At 40.8% G+C, this 18401-nt stretch overlaps 1 protein-coding gene across 1 annotated transcript in view; it reads left to right on the forward strand.

The window, feature by feature from the left end:
- The first annotated feature begins 982 nt into the window (after positions 1–982).
- Positions 983–18401, forward strand: part of LOC117505486 (endophilin-A1-like) — a 29500-nt gene continuing 12081 nt past the window's right edge. The window contains exon 1 of the mRNA XM_034165159.1: positions 983–1183. Within this exon, the coding sequence (XP_034021050.1) occupies positions 1139–1183 (45 nt within the window). The 5' untranslated portion in view covers positions 983–1138. The remainder of the gene's footprint in view (positions 1184–18401) is intronic.

The following is an 18401-nucleotide window of genomic DNA, read 5'->3' on the forward strand; positions in this document are numbered from 1 at the left end:
CCAGAAGGTTTGTGGGACGCAAGGACGGCGTGGTGACGTCACTGAAAACGTCACGGTTTGCCGCGTTGACGCTAAAGATAGTCTATAAAAGCGAGAAGACTTAATTAAAAAAAAATGCAACATAAACCATAACCTGTTGTAATATATAAATTAACATGAAAAATAGAAAGTATAATTTGAGCCCGGTTCAAATTCGTCAACAACTTCAAGAATGTCCCTAAAGTTAGATTTGTTCTTTATTTCTGCAGAATTCAAATACATTTTTTTGTCTCTTCTGCTCTGTATTTTATAAGTAACGGCTATTTTTAACTAGTTTTATATAGGAATTTAAGATTTACGTTGTGTGTACGTGGTTCAAATGTTAGTATTTATGACTGAATTGTTTATTGTATTTTTAATGTGTGAGTTTATGCGAACTTGGTCATATGACGCATTATTATTATTATTATTATTATTATTATTATTATTATTGCTATAAACGGGTTATCTCACGGTAATGTTCTATTTGCTATGTATTGAATCTATGTATTGATCTGTAAAGAGTTTATTTTCTGATTTTGCGAAGTTATGTTTTGGTTTTATTATTTTATGTTTTTTTATTATTTAAAGTGGCACATGCTGTGATTTTATGCAGTATAACAGGTACCTATGATCTGTGCTTTAATGCATATTATGCACATATTTTTGGCACAAATTTTTGAATTTATTCAGAACACAGCAGCCAGAGGCCTTACAAGTGCACTTAGCATGATTTAATGTTTTCAATTTATGATTATTATTATGATTATTATTATTATTTTATTTTATTTTACATTTCACACATCCGTGTACGTTTGTCCTCACGCGTTTTTCATTTTGTGGATCCATCGTCTCAATAGACGATCTTCGTCTCTGTCTCTCTCTCTCTCTCTCTCTCTCTCTCTCTCTCTCTCTCTCTCTCTCAAAACACATCCAGCAGCTGCTCGTTGCTTTTGAATCCACGGGGAAAATAAACGGTAAATATTGGGCCTCGGTGCGGCCGTTAAATGAAGGACTAACCGTTGTTTTTTTCCCGCCGTGCTTGGTTTCGGTCCCCGACGGTCACGTGACTTATTGATTTCGTCTTTTTTGTGTCTGTATTTTTTGGCCAGCTGAAGGGATGTCTGTGGCGGGTTTGAAGAAACAGTTCCATAAAGCCACTCAGGTAAGAGACCTTCAGAATGTCACTTAACAAAAATAAAATAAAATAAAAAAACAAGCCTTTTTAACGCCTTTGTGTGTAAAATGTTGGTTTGAACCCGAGCAGAAAATAGCGGATTTATTATTATTATTATTATTATTATTATTATTATTATTATTATATCTCCAATTACGAGGCTCACGCTGACAACATGAATGAAATATCGCGATATCCTTGTTGTTAATTCAAATTTAACCAGTGACATGAAGTCAAATGTAGTATTTTATTGTTATTTTTTTCTTGAATAAGAAAAGCGTGCAATGTGTATTTAGGAAAGCTAAAAAAATACACTTGTTCCCGTGGAAACAGGGTAATACCCCCACACCCACGCGCATACCCGCGTGCACGTCAGGGCAATATTACGTAATGGAATGAGTCTAAACTGTCTGCAGCTGATTGGCTGCTGCAGAAACAGGGAATTCCCTCCGTCCTTCCCAGCTTTCTCCATCCCTCCTTCATTCCCTGTTTTTCTTCATCATCCCCTCCATCCTTCATTCCTTCTTCACTGTCTTTCTCCATCTGTTCTTCATCTGTCCATCACACTATCTCCCTTATCCCTCCTTTACATCAGTTTGCTTCTACTTATCAATGCCCCTCTTCTATCCTTCATTCCTACCCCCATCCATCACTCTACATGTTTTCCATCCCTCCTTCACCCCTCAATCAGTCTCCATCTGTCCTTTTTCCACGTCACTCTATGATCTTTCATTCCTCATTTGTCCTGCACATATCCACATCCCTCCATCTTCTTGCATCCCTCATTCATCCTTCCTTTGTCCCCGCACTTCTTCATCCTTCATCCCTCTGTCAGCCGACTCCTTATCTATGCTCCATCCATACTTCCACAACTTCATCATCCCTTTCCTGCTTCAGCTCTTTCATTTCCCCTTCAGTCCCTCATCCGTTGACATCCCTCCGGCTTCCCGTTTATTCATCCGTACTTCCCTCCTTCACCCCCCATCGTCCTCACCCCTCTCTCTGCCTACATTCCATTCTGTCTTTCCTTCAACAATCCATGGTTCATCCCTCCATTCTACATTCCTCATCCATCTCCCATGACTTCATAATTCCATACCTCCTTCGCCTATCTTCCATTCTTCCTTCATGCCTCAGCACTTATCCCTCTATTCCTGTTCTTCCCTTTATTCATCCATACTTCTAAACATCCTTCATCCCTTCAGTTGTCCATTGTCTCTCCATCATCTTGAACCACGCTTCACCTCTCCTCATGTCTCCATCTTTCCTTCATTCATCCATCCATGTCCCATCTAGCTACATCCTTTATCTCAGCATCCTTCATTTCATCCATCATTCCATCATCACCTCTCTGATTTCTTCTCTTCCTCCTTCAGTCCTTTCATCTCTGTTGCTTTTGTCTTTCATTCATCATTCCACCTTAAAGCCTTTGTCTTCCATTCTTTCATCTCTCCATCATTCCTGCTCCTTGTCCCTACGTCCAGCTAATCCTCCAGTTGTCCTTTACGCTGCTTTTGAGAAGATCAGGGCTTTAACGGTGTCCTCCCTCCATCATCCTGCAGATTCTTCCATCCCACCATCTTATTTTGTCATCTGTCCATCCTTGCTTGCATCCCTTCACCATCCCTCTATAATTCCTGTTATCATTCCTTCCTTTCCCTGGGGCTCATCCAGCCATCCTACGGCTGATACCTCCATCCCTTCTTCGTTTGTCTCTGCCAAGAAACATTCCTCCATCATCACCATCTGTTGATCAAAATCATCCCTCCATTCTCAGTCATCTCTCATTCCTCAGCTCTCAATTTAAATGCCACCATCGTCCACTTTGCTTCTTCTCATCTCTCCATCATCTTTTTGTCCTCCTCCTCCCTCTTCATCATCTCCCCCTCTTTAAAAAGCCCCTGTCCTTCAAACTGCTCCTATATTCTCTGACTTCATTTTTCATGGAGTCATCCTTCCATCCCTCCATCGAATTTGTTAAAAATCCTCCACTCATCCTTTCCTTCATTTCCCCGTTAATCCATCCATCATCTGAATGGTCGGGGAGACGTTTGGATGTGAGAGCCAGATGGACAGAAACAGTCTGGTGTCTGTTAACCTCCAACTGAACATCCATCAGTTCTTTGTCCTCCTGTTTGTCTCCTTGTCTCCTTCTCTGTCTCTTTGTCTCCACCTGTTCATCTCCTGGTGTCCTTCTCGTCCTCTTCTCTGTTTTCTCCTCTGCTCCTCGTTGCCTCCTTGTCTCCTGCCCTTCTTTTTTTTCCTCCACTTTGTCTCCCTGTCTCGCTCACAATGTCTCTTTCTCTCCATCTGCTGCTGTTGGGCTCCTCATCTCCTCCCTTTCATCTCCTTGTCTCCTTCCCTTCATTTTCACCTGTTTTGCTCCATTGTCTCCTTTCCTCCTCTTTCAATCCTCATCACCTCCCAGTCATCTTTACCTCCTTGTCTCCTCCTCTGCATCTCCTCCCCTCATCTCTTCATCTCCTTTTGTCTCCATCTCCTTGTCTCCACTTCTCTGTCTCCTCTTAGTTTTTCAACACCTCCTTGTGTCTTCCCCTTTATCTTCATGTCTTCCCATTTTTTGTCTCCTCATGTCTTCCCCTTCATCTTGTCTCATTCACTCTTTCTCCTCCTCTCCTGCCCTTTACCTTCTCCTCCCCTTCTCCTCCACCTCATGGTTGTCTCCTTCTCAACATCTCATCTTCTTTGCCCCATTTCTTTGTCTCCACCTATCCTCCTCCTAGTGTCTTTGTCTTCATCTCCTTTGCTCATCTTCTCCTCTGCTCCTATTCTCCTAATGTCTTTGTCTTCGTCTCCTTTGCTCGTCTTCTCCTCTGCTCCTATTCTCCTAATGTCTTTGTCTTCGTCTCCTTTGCTCATCTCCTCCTCTGCACCTAGCTTTTGTCTCTTCCCTTTCAACACCCCTCTCCTTCATCGCCTTGTCTCCTTCACTTTGTCTTCTTGTCTCCTTCTCATCATTGCCTCCTCTTCATCTCCACCTTTGTCTCCTTGTGTGCTCCCCTTTATCTTCCTATCTTGTCTCCTTAGCTCATCCCCTTCCTCTTCTGTTCTCCTTCACTTTGTCCCCCTTCTTTCCTCTTTGCCTCCTTGTGTCCTTCCTTTGATCTTCACCTCCTCTTTGTCTTTCTAGTCCACCTAAAGTAAATTTTACTACAAATACTAAATTGCCACTGATGCTTTTGAAAATTATTGCTGTCAGTCAAAATACTCCAAATACTACAGTACTTTTTTTGCTGTCACATTATGATTATTATTTTTTTTTATTATTATTATGTTTCGGTTTGAAGCTAGTAAAGGTGGCAAGTAATGATTGAACACCAACGTTTTAAAGATAGAGCGGCTGATGTTTGGTAACTGTAAATAATGCATGTGGAGTTCAGCATAGCGCCACCAACAGGTCTGGAGTACTAAATCTTTGAGCTGATGAGTACTATATAGAGCAGTGTGTTTCTGCTTCAATGTAGAAAGTCAACTGCTTCAAAATGACATTAAAATACTCCATAAGAAATGAGTATTCTTGAATTTTTATTTAGTTATGTAATTAATTATTTGATGCATTTCACTCATCAGAAGTAAACTGTTTAAGTTGCTGACATATTAGCTAGCCAACCAAAACAATCTATCTAATCTACCAAAGGATAAAATATTTGGCTAGCTAGCCTAGTGTTATGCTACGATCAGTTCCTTCTACTACATCAATCCCCAAATGACATTGGTTCAGCACAGATTTTTTTGTTTGTTTGTTTGTTTTTAGATTATTTCAAGAAACTTTTGTTTTTCACTAATGTTTCACTGTGCTTGTTTTAGTTATTCTTGAGCAAAGAAAACAACTTCCAATATCCTGTTTGCATCTATATGGCACTTCTGTTTCATTTGTTAAGTGACCTAGTCTGTTAAGTGTTTGTTGTTCGTAGAAAAACTTGAACGTATATCTGTAGGGTTTTTTTTTATGTTGTACATAGAATGCACAAATGTAAGAAATTATGCAATTTTGGGTTCCTACTTCCTGTTGTATTAAACACAGTGCTAATGATGCAGTGACTCGCTATGCTAGGTAGCTTAGCCAGCTAGCATGTGTCAGGCTAACATTTTTGGGACCTTAAAAAGCAAACACTTGTAAACAAACATATCCCGATGATGTTATCAATTATTTGAAATCCTGCAACATTCCACCCACTACTGGCAGGCGTTGTCTTTTTTTGTTTATCTCTTTTTTTTTATGTTCATGCAGTTAGTTTGAGTCCAATGTCGTCATTGTTGTTTGCCTGCAAATATCATTCTACTTATGTGTGTTTTCAGGCAAATGTCTTCTACCCACTTTGACACCCTGCCAGATAATTAGCTGTTTTGACGTTAGATATGGTAATTAGCTCAGTGCTAACAACACAGTAGCTGCCTCATATCCATAAAGCAGAAAGCGTTCAGCTCAGTTCAGTAGGCCGTCAGGGTAAAATTAGGTTTTCCTTCTCCCAGGGTGACCACAGCCTCATTTTAAAATGGAAAAAATGAATCATCCGCCTGCCGTGTTAGTCCAAGTGGGCAACATGATCCAAATCGAGACTGAACGGATGTTTGTCGAATTGTGTGCAGTTTATTTTTTGACGATGAGAGCTGATCAGACGATGATTGCTCTTTTATATTAATGTTTTATAGCCATGAGGTTCATGTCATATTTTGTGCAGGAAAATCATAAATGTTTGACTAGAAATATTCAACATTTGTGCTATTTACAGAACAAGTTGGTCATATTTGTGTGTGTGTGTGTTCTTTTTTTTTTTTTTTTTTACAAATACTTACCTGTGCAACATGTTGCATCCCTCCTGTTGCCCCCGGTTACAGGTTGCTGTAGGTTTGCACTGTGTTCAGAGCCGCCATGAATAAATCATGCGGCTGAACTAGATCACGGAGCCCCGCCTCCATGTTGCCTCACACGCCAGCCACACACGTCACAGACACTAACAGAGACACACAGATAGTAGTACTACAGCTAATACTGCTGTCACTGTGACAAAAACTGTTGCTACTGTGTCTAGAACTGATACAATCAGTACTACTGCAATACCTAAACCTGCAACTGTTACTGCAGCAGCACCTGCTACTGCATAAAAAACCCTACCACTGCAGCTAATACTACTGCACCTAAAACTCCAAATACTAGTACTGCACATAAAATTACTGCCTGTACTGCTGATGCATGACTGTTACTACTGCTCCACTACTAATACTGCAGATAAAAAAAATCACAACTACTGCAGAGTCTGACAGCTTGATGAATACTCAGAAGCAGAGATACAAACAAAAATCAAATATCGGATAATACCAAGAAATAATAAAGGAAGTAGGGAAGAAAAAGGAAGACAAGAAACAGAGGAAATAAAGAATGACAGGAGATAAGGGAAGGAAAGAATTAGAGATAAAGGGAGGGAGAAAATACAGAATTAAAGAGATAAAGAAAGGATGAGATTAAAGAGATGAAGGGAGATAAAGGATTGGATTAAACAACTGAAGGAAGGAAGGAAGGAAGGGATTGGAGAGTGAAATGAAGGAATCAAGAGGAAGGAAGGATGGGATTAAAGAGATGAAGGGAGATAAATGAAGGAAGGGATTAAACAGCTAATGGAAGAAAGGAAAGGAATGGAGAGCTAAAGGAAGGAATTAAAGAGATGAAGGAAGGGAGATAAATGAAAGAAGAGATTAAAAAGATAAAGGAAGGAATGAAGAGATTGGAGAGCTAAATGAAGGGAGGGAGATAATTAAAATAAGGGATTAAACAGGTAAAGGAAGGAAGGAAAAAATTGGAGAGCTAAATGAAGAAAGGGAGATAAATAAAAGAAGGGATTAAACAGATAAAGGATGAAAGGAAAGGATTAGAGAGCTAAATGAAGGAATTAAAGAAATGAAGGAAGGGAGATAAATGAAAGGCGAGATTAAAAAGATAAAGGAAGGAATGAAGAGATTGGAGAGCTAAATGAAGGGAGGGAGATAATTAAAATAAGGGATTAAACAGGTAAAGGACGAAAGGAAAGGATTAGAGAGCTAAATGAAGGAATTAAAGAAATGAAGGAAGGGAGATAAATGAAAGACGAGATTAAAAAGATAAAGGAAGGAATGCAGAGATTGGAGAGCTAAATGAAGGGAGGGGGATAATTAAAAGAAGGGATTAAACAGGTAAAGGATGAAAGGAAAGGATTAGAGAACTAAATGAAGGAATTAAAGAAATGAAGGAAGGGAGATAAATGAAAGAAGGGATTAAAAAGATAAAAGAAGGAAGGAAGAGATTGGAGAGCTAAATTAAGGAATTAACAAAATGAAGGAAGAAGTCAAGAAAGAAAGGAATGAAAGAGCTAAAAGAAGGGATCAAAGAGTTAAAGTAAGGGATTAAAGAGATAAACGAGCGACATAATTAGAGATGAAGTATGGGAGAAAATTGAAGGAAGAGGTCAAGAAAGGAAGGATTGAAAGAGTTAAAGGAAAGAATGGATTAAAAAGATAAACGAGTCAAGTAATTAGACATGTAGGATGGGAGAAAATTGAAGGAATAGATTAAAGAGATGAACAAAGGAAGGAATTAAAAGATGAGTGAATTGAGATGAAGGATGGGAGGAAATGGAAGGAATTAGTTGAAGGAAGAGAGAGAAGACAGAAGTGAGGTGTGTTTAGCGTCTGCTCTTTGACGTTTCTTTTCCGGGATGTCCCTCTCTAGCTGTTGGCTTTCACTCTGTTGATGTTGATAGACGTGTTCACAAATAAACCTCTTGATGTCACTTTACTCTACCTGGACTTTGTTTCCATCAGCCATACAAAAAGTATATAAAACAGTATGGTGAAGCTTTTTGGAGGAGGCGCCACCAAGACACCCAGACAGCTATGAAGGCGTTATGGGCTTCAGTGGCTGTGATTGAAGAAACCGTGCATTGTGCACCTTGTGTGTGTTGCATCATAAAGCTTCACAGTGGAACAGAGAAGGATTTTCATCCAAGAAAACAGATCAAGTGGAGGTTCAAGTCTCCTGCATGCCTTCTGGCAAAGGAGCTGAAATTTCACGCTGTCTTTTTAATAATTCTGTCCAATGCTTACATGAAGCTGTGTAACTACACGGGTTCTCCGCTCGCAGCTGCAGACTCCGATAACGCCAGTAAACATCGTCTGTTTTTAATTGAGCCGCTTTTCATCTGATGAACTCAACAGCTGGGCAGGAATCTGTCAGGAGGAAAAACAGACATGAGGACGCTGACATTGTTTCTTTTTGTGTTGATGTTGATCAGTTTTTAACCACATCACTGAAGCACTCAGGGTCATGTGACTGTATGAAGTAAATAACATTATTATTGATTTCGACTCGTATGGGAGAAAATAAAGGCTTCCAGATCACAGCAGTGTGTGAAAACATCTCAGAACTACAGTGGCCCTCAGGAGAGTGTGTTGTCCTGCCAAGCTTTATGATTTACTAGCAGGAGTACCCAGGCGTTTTCCCATTTGTGAGAGTTAATGGACATTTATGATCCAGTTTTGTAGATGATAGGTCCATGTGTTTGACCATGTAACAGTATTTAATTGACTGTAATTTAATATTCTTCTGTTGCCGTGGTGAATTCTCCTTATGATTGGTAGGTATTGACATGTCCAAAAGTATTTGGACATTGCCCTATCCCACTTTTCTTATTAGGTGAACGATTGCTTGGCAACTTTGATCTTGATTGATCAAAGTTGCTAAGATGTCACTGTTGCTGAGCAACAGGCCAGTCATAGGTGGATATACATACATGGAAAGTGCCATATCAAATACGGGAAAAAAAATAGCAGATCTGGATCTGCCAAGGCGTAACGGAACCTTCAACCGTACTATGTTAACCCCAGCCCAGATCACGTTGCTTCAGCTTTATGATTTACTAGCAGCAGTACCTGGGTATTTTCCCATTTGTGAGAGTTAACAAACATTTAATGATCCAGTTTTGTAGATAATAGGTCCATATGTTCAACCATGTAACAGTATTTAATTGACTGTAATTTAATATTCTTCTGTTACTGTGGTGAATTCTCCTTATGATTGGTAGTTATTGACATGTCCAAAAGCCCTATCCCACTTTTCTTATTAGGTGAACGATTGCTTAGCAACTTTGATCTTGACTGATCAAAGCTGCTAAGATGTCACTGTTGCTGAGCAACAGGCCAGTCATAGGTGGATATACATACATGGAAAGTGCCATATCACATAGAGAAAAAATATCACAGATCTGGATCTGCCAAGGCCTAACGGAACCTTCAGCCGTACTATATTAACCCCAGCCAAGATCACGTCACTTCAGCTTTATGATTTACTAGCAGGAGTACCTGGGTATTTTCCTATTTGTGAGAGTTAACAGACATTTAATGATCCAGTTTTGTAGATGATAGGTCCATGTGTTCGACCATGTAACAGTATTTAACTGACTGTAATTTAATATTCTTCTGTTGCCATGGTGAATTGTCTTTATGAGTGGTAGGCATTGACATGTCCAAAAGTATTTGGACATTGCCCTATTCCACTTTTCTTATGAGGTGAATTATTGCTTGGCAACTTTGATCTTGACTGATCTAAGTTGTTAAGCTGTCACTGTTGCTGAGCAACAGGCCAGTCATAGGTGGACATACATACATGGAAAGCGCCATATCGTGTACAGAAGAAAAATCACACATCTAGATCAGCCCAAGCTCCACCCCTGCATTGCCCCACCAAAAAGAAATGGTCCTTATATTTTTTTGCAATCCAGGTGATAAACAAACAAACCAGTTGGTGTGACAGAAATATCATATCCCACAAGGATATGATATTTCTGCATTTGATGGATCAATAATCATCAAATGCATGTCACAGTTTTATTTTGAAAGGACACATAAAGAAGAATGAAGGGATTTTTATTTATCTCCTTTCTTTCTTTGCCTTCTGATCCGACTCGTCCATTTCCGTTCAGAGAGCCGTGTTGTCGTGGCAACCCACCACGTGTGAACAGAGAAAAGAGGCGTGATGCTCACACACGGGGCTGCACTCTGGTTGGCCCATTCAATAATTGATCACCCTTTAGGGCGCTGCGCATAACATGAGAGCGAGAGAGATGCTCTCAGTTATTTTCCTGCTCTGTCGCCCTCCGCTCTGGTTGCAGGTGTCACTGCTGCATGTTTTGCCTCTGTCGTCGTGACCTTTTAACCTTTCAGCCCTTAATCTTACCTGCTCAAATTTTTTTTTTAATTTATAGACGAATTGATTCACACTCGAATAATGTAAAGATTAATTGCTAATGAAATGAATTGTACATTGCCGCTCTGAATAATCAATCGTTCTCTTTTTAAGATTTTAATAACCTGACTTTCCTCTCAGAGTCATCGCTCTTCAGTCCCGCTCGGCTCCGAAAATCTAATTGTGAGTGACTGTGAGTTCTGCCTCTGACGGGATGCTGCACTTTGTGTTTTTATTGCTTCATCTGTCGTCACGCTGCGCTGCTCCCTGCAGGCCGCTTTTACCATCTGAATGGCAACACTTTCATAAGACGGTGACCTTTTTTACCCACAATGCTCTACTGCCAGCACCAAGTGCAGCCATGGTTTATTATTCATAAAAATAAAAAATAATAAAATAAACATAGGAAACTTCCCCCAAAGTCTCGATAGTCCTGCAGTTTAGGTAGAAAACCGGAAATATTTGTTTTATTTATCTTTGCACTTTTTTCCACTGTAACAGATCCTGATGTGGATCTGCACCAAATTTCAGTTAGGTTTTCATGTGATATGTTTGAGCCTGACAGCTTTTGGCCAGATGTAGGGTTGCAGAGGTGTGGAAATTTTCTGGTAACATTCCATAGGAAGTTAAGCTTGGGAATTTGGGAAAATTTTACCTTTTTAATTTTTTCAACAATTTGCACTATTCCAATATCCGTGACAGTTAACTTGAAAATATGGGAATTAATGATAATTTAAGGGAATTAACTGGAAATTTCAGGTAACTTCCACAAGCTATTATATATGTCATAAACATACATGCATGAAAACATTTCAAACAGAAATTAAAAAAATACAGATTTTTTTATCTTAGCTTGGTACTGTATAATCAGAACCACAAATTTATTGCCAAGTAAGTTGTCACATACAAGGAATTTAATCTGGTGTCGTTGCATAAACAACAATAAAAGAAAAGGACAAAGAAAAAGAAACAGTAAAAAAGGAGTCAAATAGACAAATGGGCAAAACTATGCTTATTGTCAAATAGATAAAGTGGAATGGGGCTGTGCAGGCTTGCAGATGTACAGTACCTTTCAGTCTATACCTTGTGGGAGTGTGGGGGGGGCATGGTATTTTGGAGTGTCTGGCATTATGTATAAGTCTAGCTGTGGATGGAAAGAAGCTGTTTTTGTGTCTTTAGGTTTTAGTCCTGATGGACCTCAGCCATCTGCCAGAGGGGAGGGTGGCAAAACGTTTGTCTCCTAGGTGAGAGGGATCGGCCACTATCTTCCTTGCTCGCCTCAGGGCCCTGGAGATGTACAGGTCCTGTAGGGATGGCAGATTGCAGTTGATCACTTTCTCTGCTGTGTGGATGATACGCTGCAGTCTGCTCCTGTCCTTAGCAGTGGCAGCAGCGTACCAGATGGTGATGGAGGAGGAGATGATGGACTAAATGATGGCAGTGTAGAAGTTCACCATCATTGTTTTTGGCAGGTTGACTTCCTCCTCTGTTGTGTTCTCTTGATGAGAGAGCTGACGTTCACCTCCCACTTTAGGTCCTGGGTGATGGTGATCCCCAGGTAATGGAAGGACTCCACAATGGTAACTAGGTAGTCACACATGATGGGGTTAGCCGTGACTGGGTTCTTTCTGAAGTCAACAACCATCTCCACTGTCTTGAGGGCATTGAGCTCCAGATTGTTCTGTTTGCACGAGGACATCAGGTGGTTGATCTCCCTTCTGTAGGCAGAGCAGGACTTGAACCCACGCCTACATATGGGTTCTCCAAGTCTTCACCCACTGAGCTGCCTGCTACACAGGTTTGCAAATGCTCGGTGGCTTTTGTCACTCAATTAACCGATGATTTGATGATTGGTTCTTCTTGTTAAAACTTGAAATCACCGAACTTTTCCTGCAGTCATAGTTCCTCTTCTGTTGTCCTTGTTAATAATGCAGGAGTGCTGTTCGTGTTTGTTGCTGCAGTGCAGCTGCTCAGACACTTTGTGCAGGAATTGAACCGCCGCCTCCAGCAGAATACTGAAACCTGCAGACATTATAATTCAGCACATGAAGCTGGTGACACAAAACTGCTCACTCCTCTATTTTATTTTGCATTTTTCTCCTCCTGCTCCCGCTGCCCTCACGCTCCTTTTATGTCACTTTTCTCTTCCATGTTCCTCTCATCACCTCCCCTCTGTTCTACTTAACATCTCCTCACAAAGATGCTCATTTTCTCTTTTTTGCGTACCCCATTACTCTTACTGTTGCATAACATGAAACAGCCAGATTTTCTTTGACTGTGTGCGTGTTGAACAAATCATTTCAACGCAATTCCAACACATTTGTGCATTTAAAGGGCTGATGTTGTGAAAACCCATTTCCTCGCGTGTCACAAAGCAGAAGTTGAAGGTTACCTGCCGTGCGCTGCACTTACATCGTCGCTGTCTGACAGTGTGGGAATGGCACAAACATGAATGTTTACAGTATTATGCAGTGTTTGGCGGCGCTGAAAAAAAAACACCCTGGACAGATATATTCTGCGACCTACTAAGATGTTTGTGACAACCTTGTTTTCACGGATTATATAATAATAGAGCCTGACCAATATATCGGCCAGTATATATATATATATATATATATATATATATATATATATATATATATATATATCGGCAAACATATCGGTATCGACCTTATTTTTGCCGATATGAACACTTCTGCTTTACTGAATTTTTAAGATAAAATATAGAAAAACTGTCATTATTAACAATGCTGCAAAGCATGGCTGGGACCCCATCACCCCTTGGTCATATTAGCTACAAGAGACAGAGGCAAAGCGACCACCTGTCATTCTTTTTTAATCAGAGTGTGTGTTTTACAGTGACAAGACACAAGTGGATGCTATTCTGCTAGCTAGGCGGGGCCAAAATAGATGAGTCATCTATTTTATGCTAATCTTGAGCTGTGAGACTTGACGGCTGCCTATCTGAGTGAAGGTGGTTGGTTATATTTATAGTTATTTATAATAAAATTCATGTTTAAACTATAAACCATCAAGCCTCAGTTGCATTTCTTTGTCATAAGGATTTGATGATGAAATATTTGGAATTATTGCTATTTTTTGCATACATCAATGAATTTCGGAACCATATATTATGACATCACGGAATCAAACCTGTAAAGTACTGTTTCATTTTCTAAGTGAACCTTCGTTATTGCTTTTGTTCTTTGTCCAGTTTTCTTAACATTTTGTCACAAATCATTGTGTCTTTATCAGTAGGATTTATTTCTGTCACAGAAATTTCTCTCCATCTGCTTCTTAATTAAGCGACTGCAGCGCCGCATGTTTTTCTTTCAGAGGACTAACTTGTGAGAATTATGATTCCTCGGTTAATTAAAGCTAAAAGGAGGTGTTTGAGTTTCGTCTCTGCGTCTGTCGGTGAACATATAATTGTCTCAGACAGTCTGGAGAATGATGATATAACCCTCCCTGTATGTAAAACTATAAATATTATGTCTGTCAGAAAATTCAAATTAAATTTCTTTATCATCCTTTTTCAGCCATGATGTTTTGGGCAGTTGATTTCTTAACGATTTGCAATCAAAATGTGCCAATCAGGCTCTTTTTAAGAAAACATTTGCTTGCCAGTGGCCCGTTCACACTCTGATGATTAGCTTGCCGTTTGCCGGCGGGGAGAGTGAAAAACTGATTAACATTGACAAGCACACAGGTCCGCCAAAGTCCGCAGATGTCAGTCGGGCAACACTGATGTTCATCGTGGTCCCGGAACATTTTCAGTGTGCTTAAAATCTTCAACGTTCATGCTAAAATACCAGAAAGAGTTAAGTTCCGCTAACCACTACGTCACCTCTGTTAGTGCTCTGTTACTGCTTCCTTCGGCTCCTCTGACCAACATTTGAGGTTTGACAGGACACATCACCTCCTCTGGATCCCTTAGGCATGAAGAAATGCAAAGGAATATGTAGAACCTGTCTCAACGACGCACCACTAGCAAGTGATGCAGTCGTAGAGTTACGTCAAGTTTATACAGGGTATGTCACCTGACATCACAAACACTAAGTCAGTGATCAGCTGCACCAAGCTACGCTACAGCTCCATGCAGTGCGCGAGCAGTGCACCCGCCCTCCGATTGTGAAAGTTGAACTACATCCTGTCGTAAATCATTGGACCATCACCAAACATCGAGCTCCGCCATTACATCATCACCGTGCGCTGAGCTCCATCGACCTGCATTGAAGACAGGAAATTTGTACCCCTGGAGTGAGCCTGTTTCAGAGATTTTTGAGAACTTGCTACGTCTGCTAGCATCAGCCGCTTCACCTCATAGTGCGAATGGGCCCCTTAACGACTTGCGAGCAGAATATTTAAGCCTGTTTTTAAGAAAACTTTAAATATTGGGGAAGGCCCATTTTCTTGCTAACTTTAGCGCACCACAATGATGCTGTGACTTTCACAGTAAAGCCTTTCCTGTTTGCCTGCTGCTGATTTGATACTAAAACGCTGTTATTGTGAAAAATGAATTGTTAGCTGTAGCTTTAGACATTTCACCGCCTGCCTGTAGAAATAGGACTATCCACAGTCGCTCTCCAGTTGACTCCTGTTACTTTTCCAATTTGGAAGTGCGCGTTCTGACAATTTCAGGTACGGCAGCTTGCAATAAAACCCTGCAAATATAATGTAGAGGTACTGTATGTGGTATATTTATTAGATGATATACACTCAACAAAAATATAAATGCAACACTTGTGGTTTTGCTCCCATTTTGTATGAGATGAACTCAAAGATCTAAAACTTTTTCCACATACACAATATCACCATTTCCCTCAAATATTGTTCACAAACCAGTCTAAATCTGTGATAGTGAGCACTTCTCCTTTGCTGAGATAATCCATCCCACCTCACAGGTGTGCCATATCAAGATGCTGATTAGACACCATGATTAGTGCACAGGTGTGCCTTAGACTGCCCACAATAAAAGGCCACTCTGAAAGGTGCAGTTTTATCACACCGCACAATGCCACAGATGTCACAAGATTTGAGGGAGCGTGCAATTGGCATGCTGACAGCAGGAATGTCAACCAGAGCTGTTGCTCATGTATTGAAGACGGCTTATGTATATAAGCCGTCTCCAAAGGCGTTTCAGAGAATTTGGCAGTACATCCAACCAGCCTCACAACCGCAGACCACGTGTAACCACACCAGCCCAGGACCTCCACATCCAGCATGTTCACCTCCAAGATCGTCTGAGACCAGCCACTCGGACAGCTGCTGAAACAATCGGTTTGCATAACCAAAGAATTTCTGCACAAACTGTCAGAAACCGTCTCAGGGAAGCTCATCTGCATGCTCGTCGTCCTCATCGGGGTCTCAACCTGACTCCAGTTCGTCGTCGTAACCGACTTGAGTGGGCAAATGCTCACATTCGCTGGCGTTTGGCACGTTGGAGAGGTGTTCTCTTCACGGATGAATCCCGGTTCACACTGTCCAGGGCAGATGGCAGACAGCGTGTGTGGCGTCGTGTGGGTGAGCGGTTTTCTGATGTTAATGTTGTGGATCGAGTGGCCCATGGTGGCGGTGGGGTTATGGTATGGGCAGGCGTCTGTTATGGAGGAAGAACACAGGTGCATTTTATTGATGGCATTTTGAATGCACAGAGATACCGTGACGAGATCCTGAGGCCCATTATTGTGCCATACATCCAAGAACATCACCTCATGTTGCAGCAGGATAATGCACGGCCCCATGTTGCAAGGATCTGTACACAATTCTTGGAAGCTGAAAATGTCCCAGTTCTTGCATGGCTGGCATACTCACCGAACATGTCACCCATTGAGCATGTTTGGGATGCTCTGGACCGGCGTATACGACAGCGTGTACCAGTTCCTGCCAATATCCAGCAACTTCGCACAGCCATTGAAGAGGAGTGGACCAACATTCCAAAGGCCACAATTGACAACCTGATCAGCTCTATGTGAAGGAGATGTGTTGCACTGCATGAGGCAAATGGTGGTCACACCAGATACTGACTGGTATCCCCCCCAATAAAACAAAACTGCACCTTTCAGAGTGGCCTTTTATTGTGGGCAGTCTAAGGCACACCTGTGCACTAATCATGGTGTCTAATCAGCATCTTGATATGGCACACCTGTGAGGTGGGATGGATTATCTCAGCAAAGGAGAAGTGCTCACTATCACAGATTTAGACTGGTTTGTGAACAATATTTGAAGGAAATGGTGATATTGTGTATGTGGAAAAAGTTTTAGATCTTTGAGTTCATCTCATACAAAATGGGAGCAAAACCAAAAGTGTTGCGTTTATATTTTTGTTGAGTGTATATATATATATATATATATATATATATATATATATATATATATATACCGATATATCTGTCGGGCTCTAATATTTATTGGTAAATGTTAGTATACAATAGTGCTTCATATAATCCCCATATTGCTTTTTGTTGGATTATTTATTTTGTTCCCACTACTTTATAATTAAATCTTTCAGTTGGTCCTCCATCCAGCTTTTCTTCTTCATACAGTCCGATATGAGGTCTGAGGGATCTGGCAGGCATCAGATTGAGAGATGATCTGGTCTCAGGCGGTTCTTGTTAATTCTTCACCACAACACCAGGACCTGATAGGGTTACCTGGTTCTTTGACCTTTGACCTCCTGGCTGTCAGCCACTTGTACTGATAATTTTGTAATGAGGGACTCCGAAATAATGAATGACTCAGCAAAAAAAAAAGACCAGGACAAAAACGGGCAAATTCCGAAGAACTGAGACTCATATTCTATCGGATGTGATCATTTTGGGATACCTTTAGTTTTCTGATGAGCAGGTTTGACGTTCCAAAGAGCAAATTCTGTTCTGGAAAAAATATTTTTACCTCCTTGAAAAAAACCGAGCTTGTTTAGTTTAAGTACGGTGGCCCTTTAGTGCTCACGCAATTGTGTCTGTGTGATAAATGTTTTTGTGTGGAATCTGTAGAAGAGTAGATGTACTTTTTTTTTTTGAAAAACAGTCACAGGATAAAGCGGTATTATCGATTCCCGAGTGAAAAGACGTAACAGGAGGAACTGTAGTAGCTATGAGATGAGCGAGAGACCTGTACTAACCCTGCAGAGAGAGAGAGAGAGAGAGAGTTATGTAACTCCTCTCTCCAACCAGACTGAGTGTTCCTTACAGACGACTGGACGACTGCTGGTGTGTTAGTTCTTCTTAGAAACGTGAGAGAACCCATTCTGAGCCGTGTCTCCATGGCAACTACATCTCCCTTCTCATCTGTTTCTCTCGCGTTCTTTCCTGCTGGGGGTCTTATATTTGACATCACGCCTTTTTTTTTTTTTTTTTTTTACTCATTTTCACACCCCTCTTCCTCTGTCTCGGTTGGTTGTCTTTCCGCCATGATCACATCACATTAACACACACAGACACACACACACACACACACTGGTGTTCAGGTGTGCACTCGCCGGTCACGATTCCATAAAAACACGTGCATCGTTTGTTAGTGTAGTAAAGAAGACATATGGCTTCCCAAGGTAGAACTGACAAAAACATGATAGAATTATTTAACGCATAAATGCTTAGTTGTATTTATAATGTAAATATGTGTGTGTGCACGTTTGACCTGCAGATTTGAACTCCTATATGTCATTGAGACCATTAATTGCACAGCTACAGGTGACGACCAGTCACAAAGATGTAAAAAAAAAAAATATATCAAATAATTCACGAGGAAAACAAATTCATTGCACCGGGTCCTGAAGCGATGACGGATGACTGGAAAACTGCTGCAGAGGTCATGAGGGAGACGGCTAGGAAAATTCTGGATTTCTGGGCAGTGGAAGAAAGATGGGGAGACTTGATGGAGGAATGAGAAAGTACAGGAAATTATGATGAAGAACAGGCTCATGAAAAAGAATTTGATAGTCGCAGAGTTGAAGAATATAGGAGGGAGTAC

Source organism: Thalassophryne amazonica, chromosome 23, assembly GCF_902500255.1.
Source record: "Thalassophryne amazonica chromosome 23, fThaAma1.1, whole genome shotgun sequence".
Classification (NCBI taxonomy): Eukaryota; Metazoa; Chordata; class Actinopteri; order Batrachoidiformes; family Batrachoididae; genus Thalassophryne; species Thalassophryne amazonica.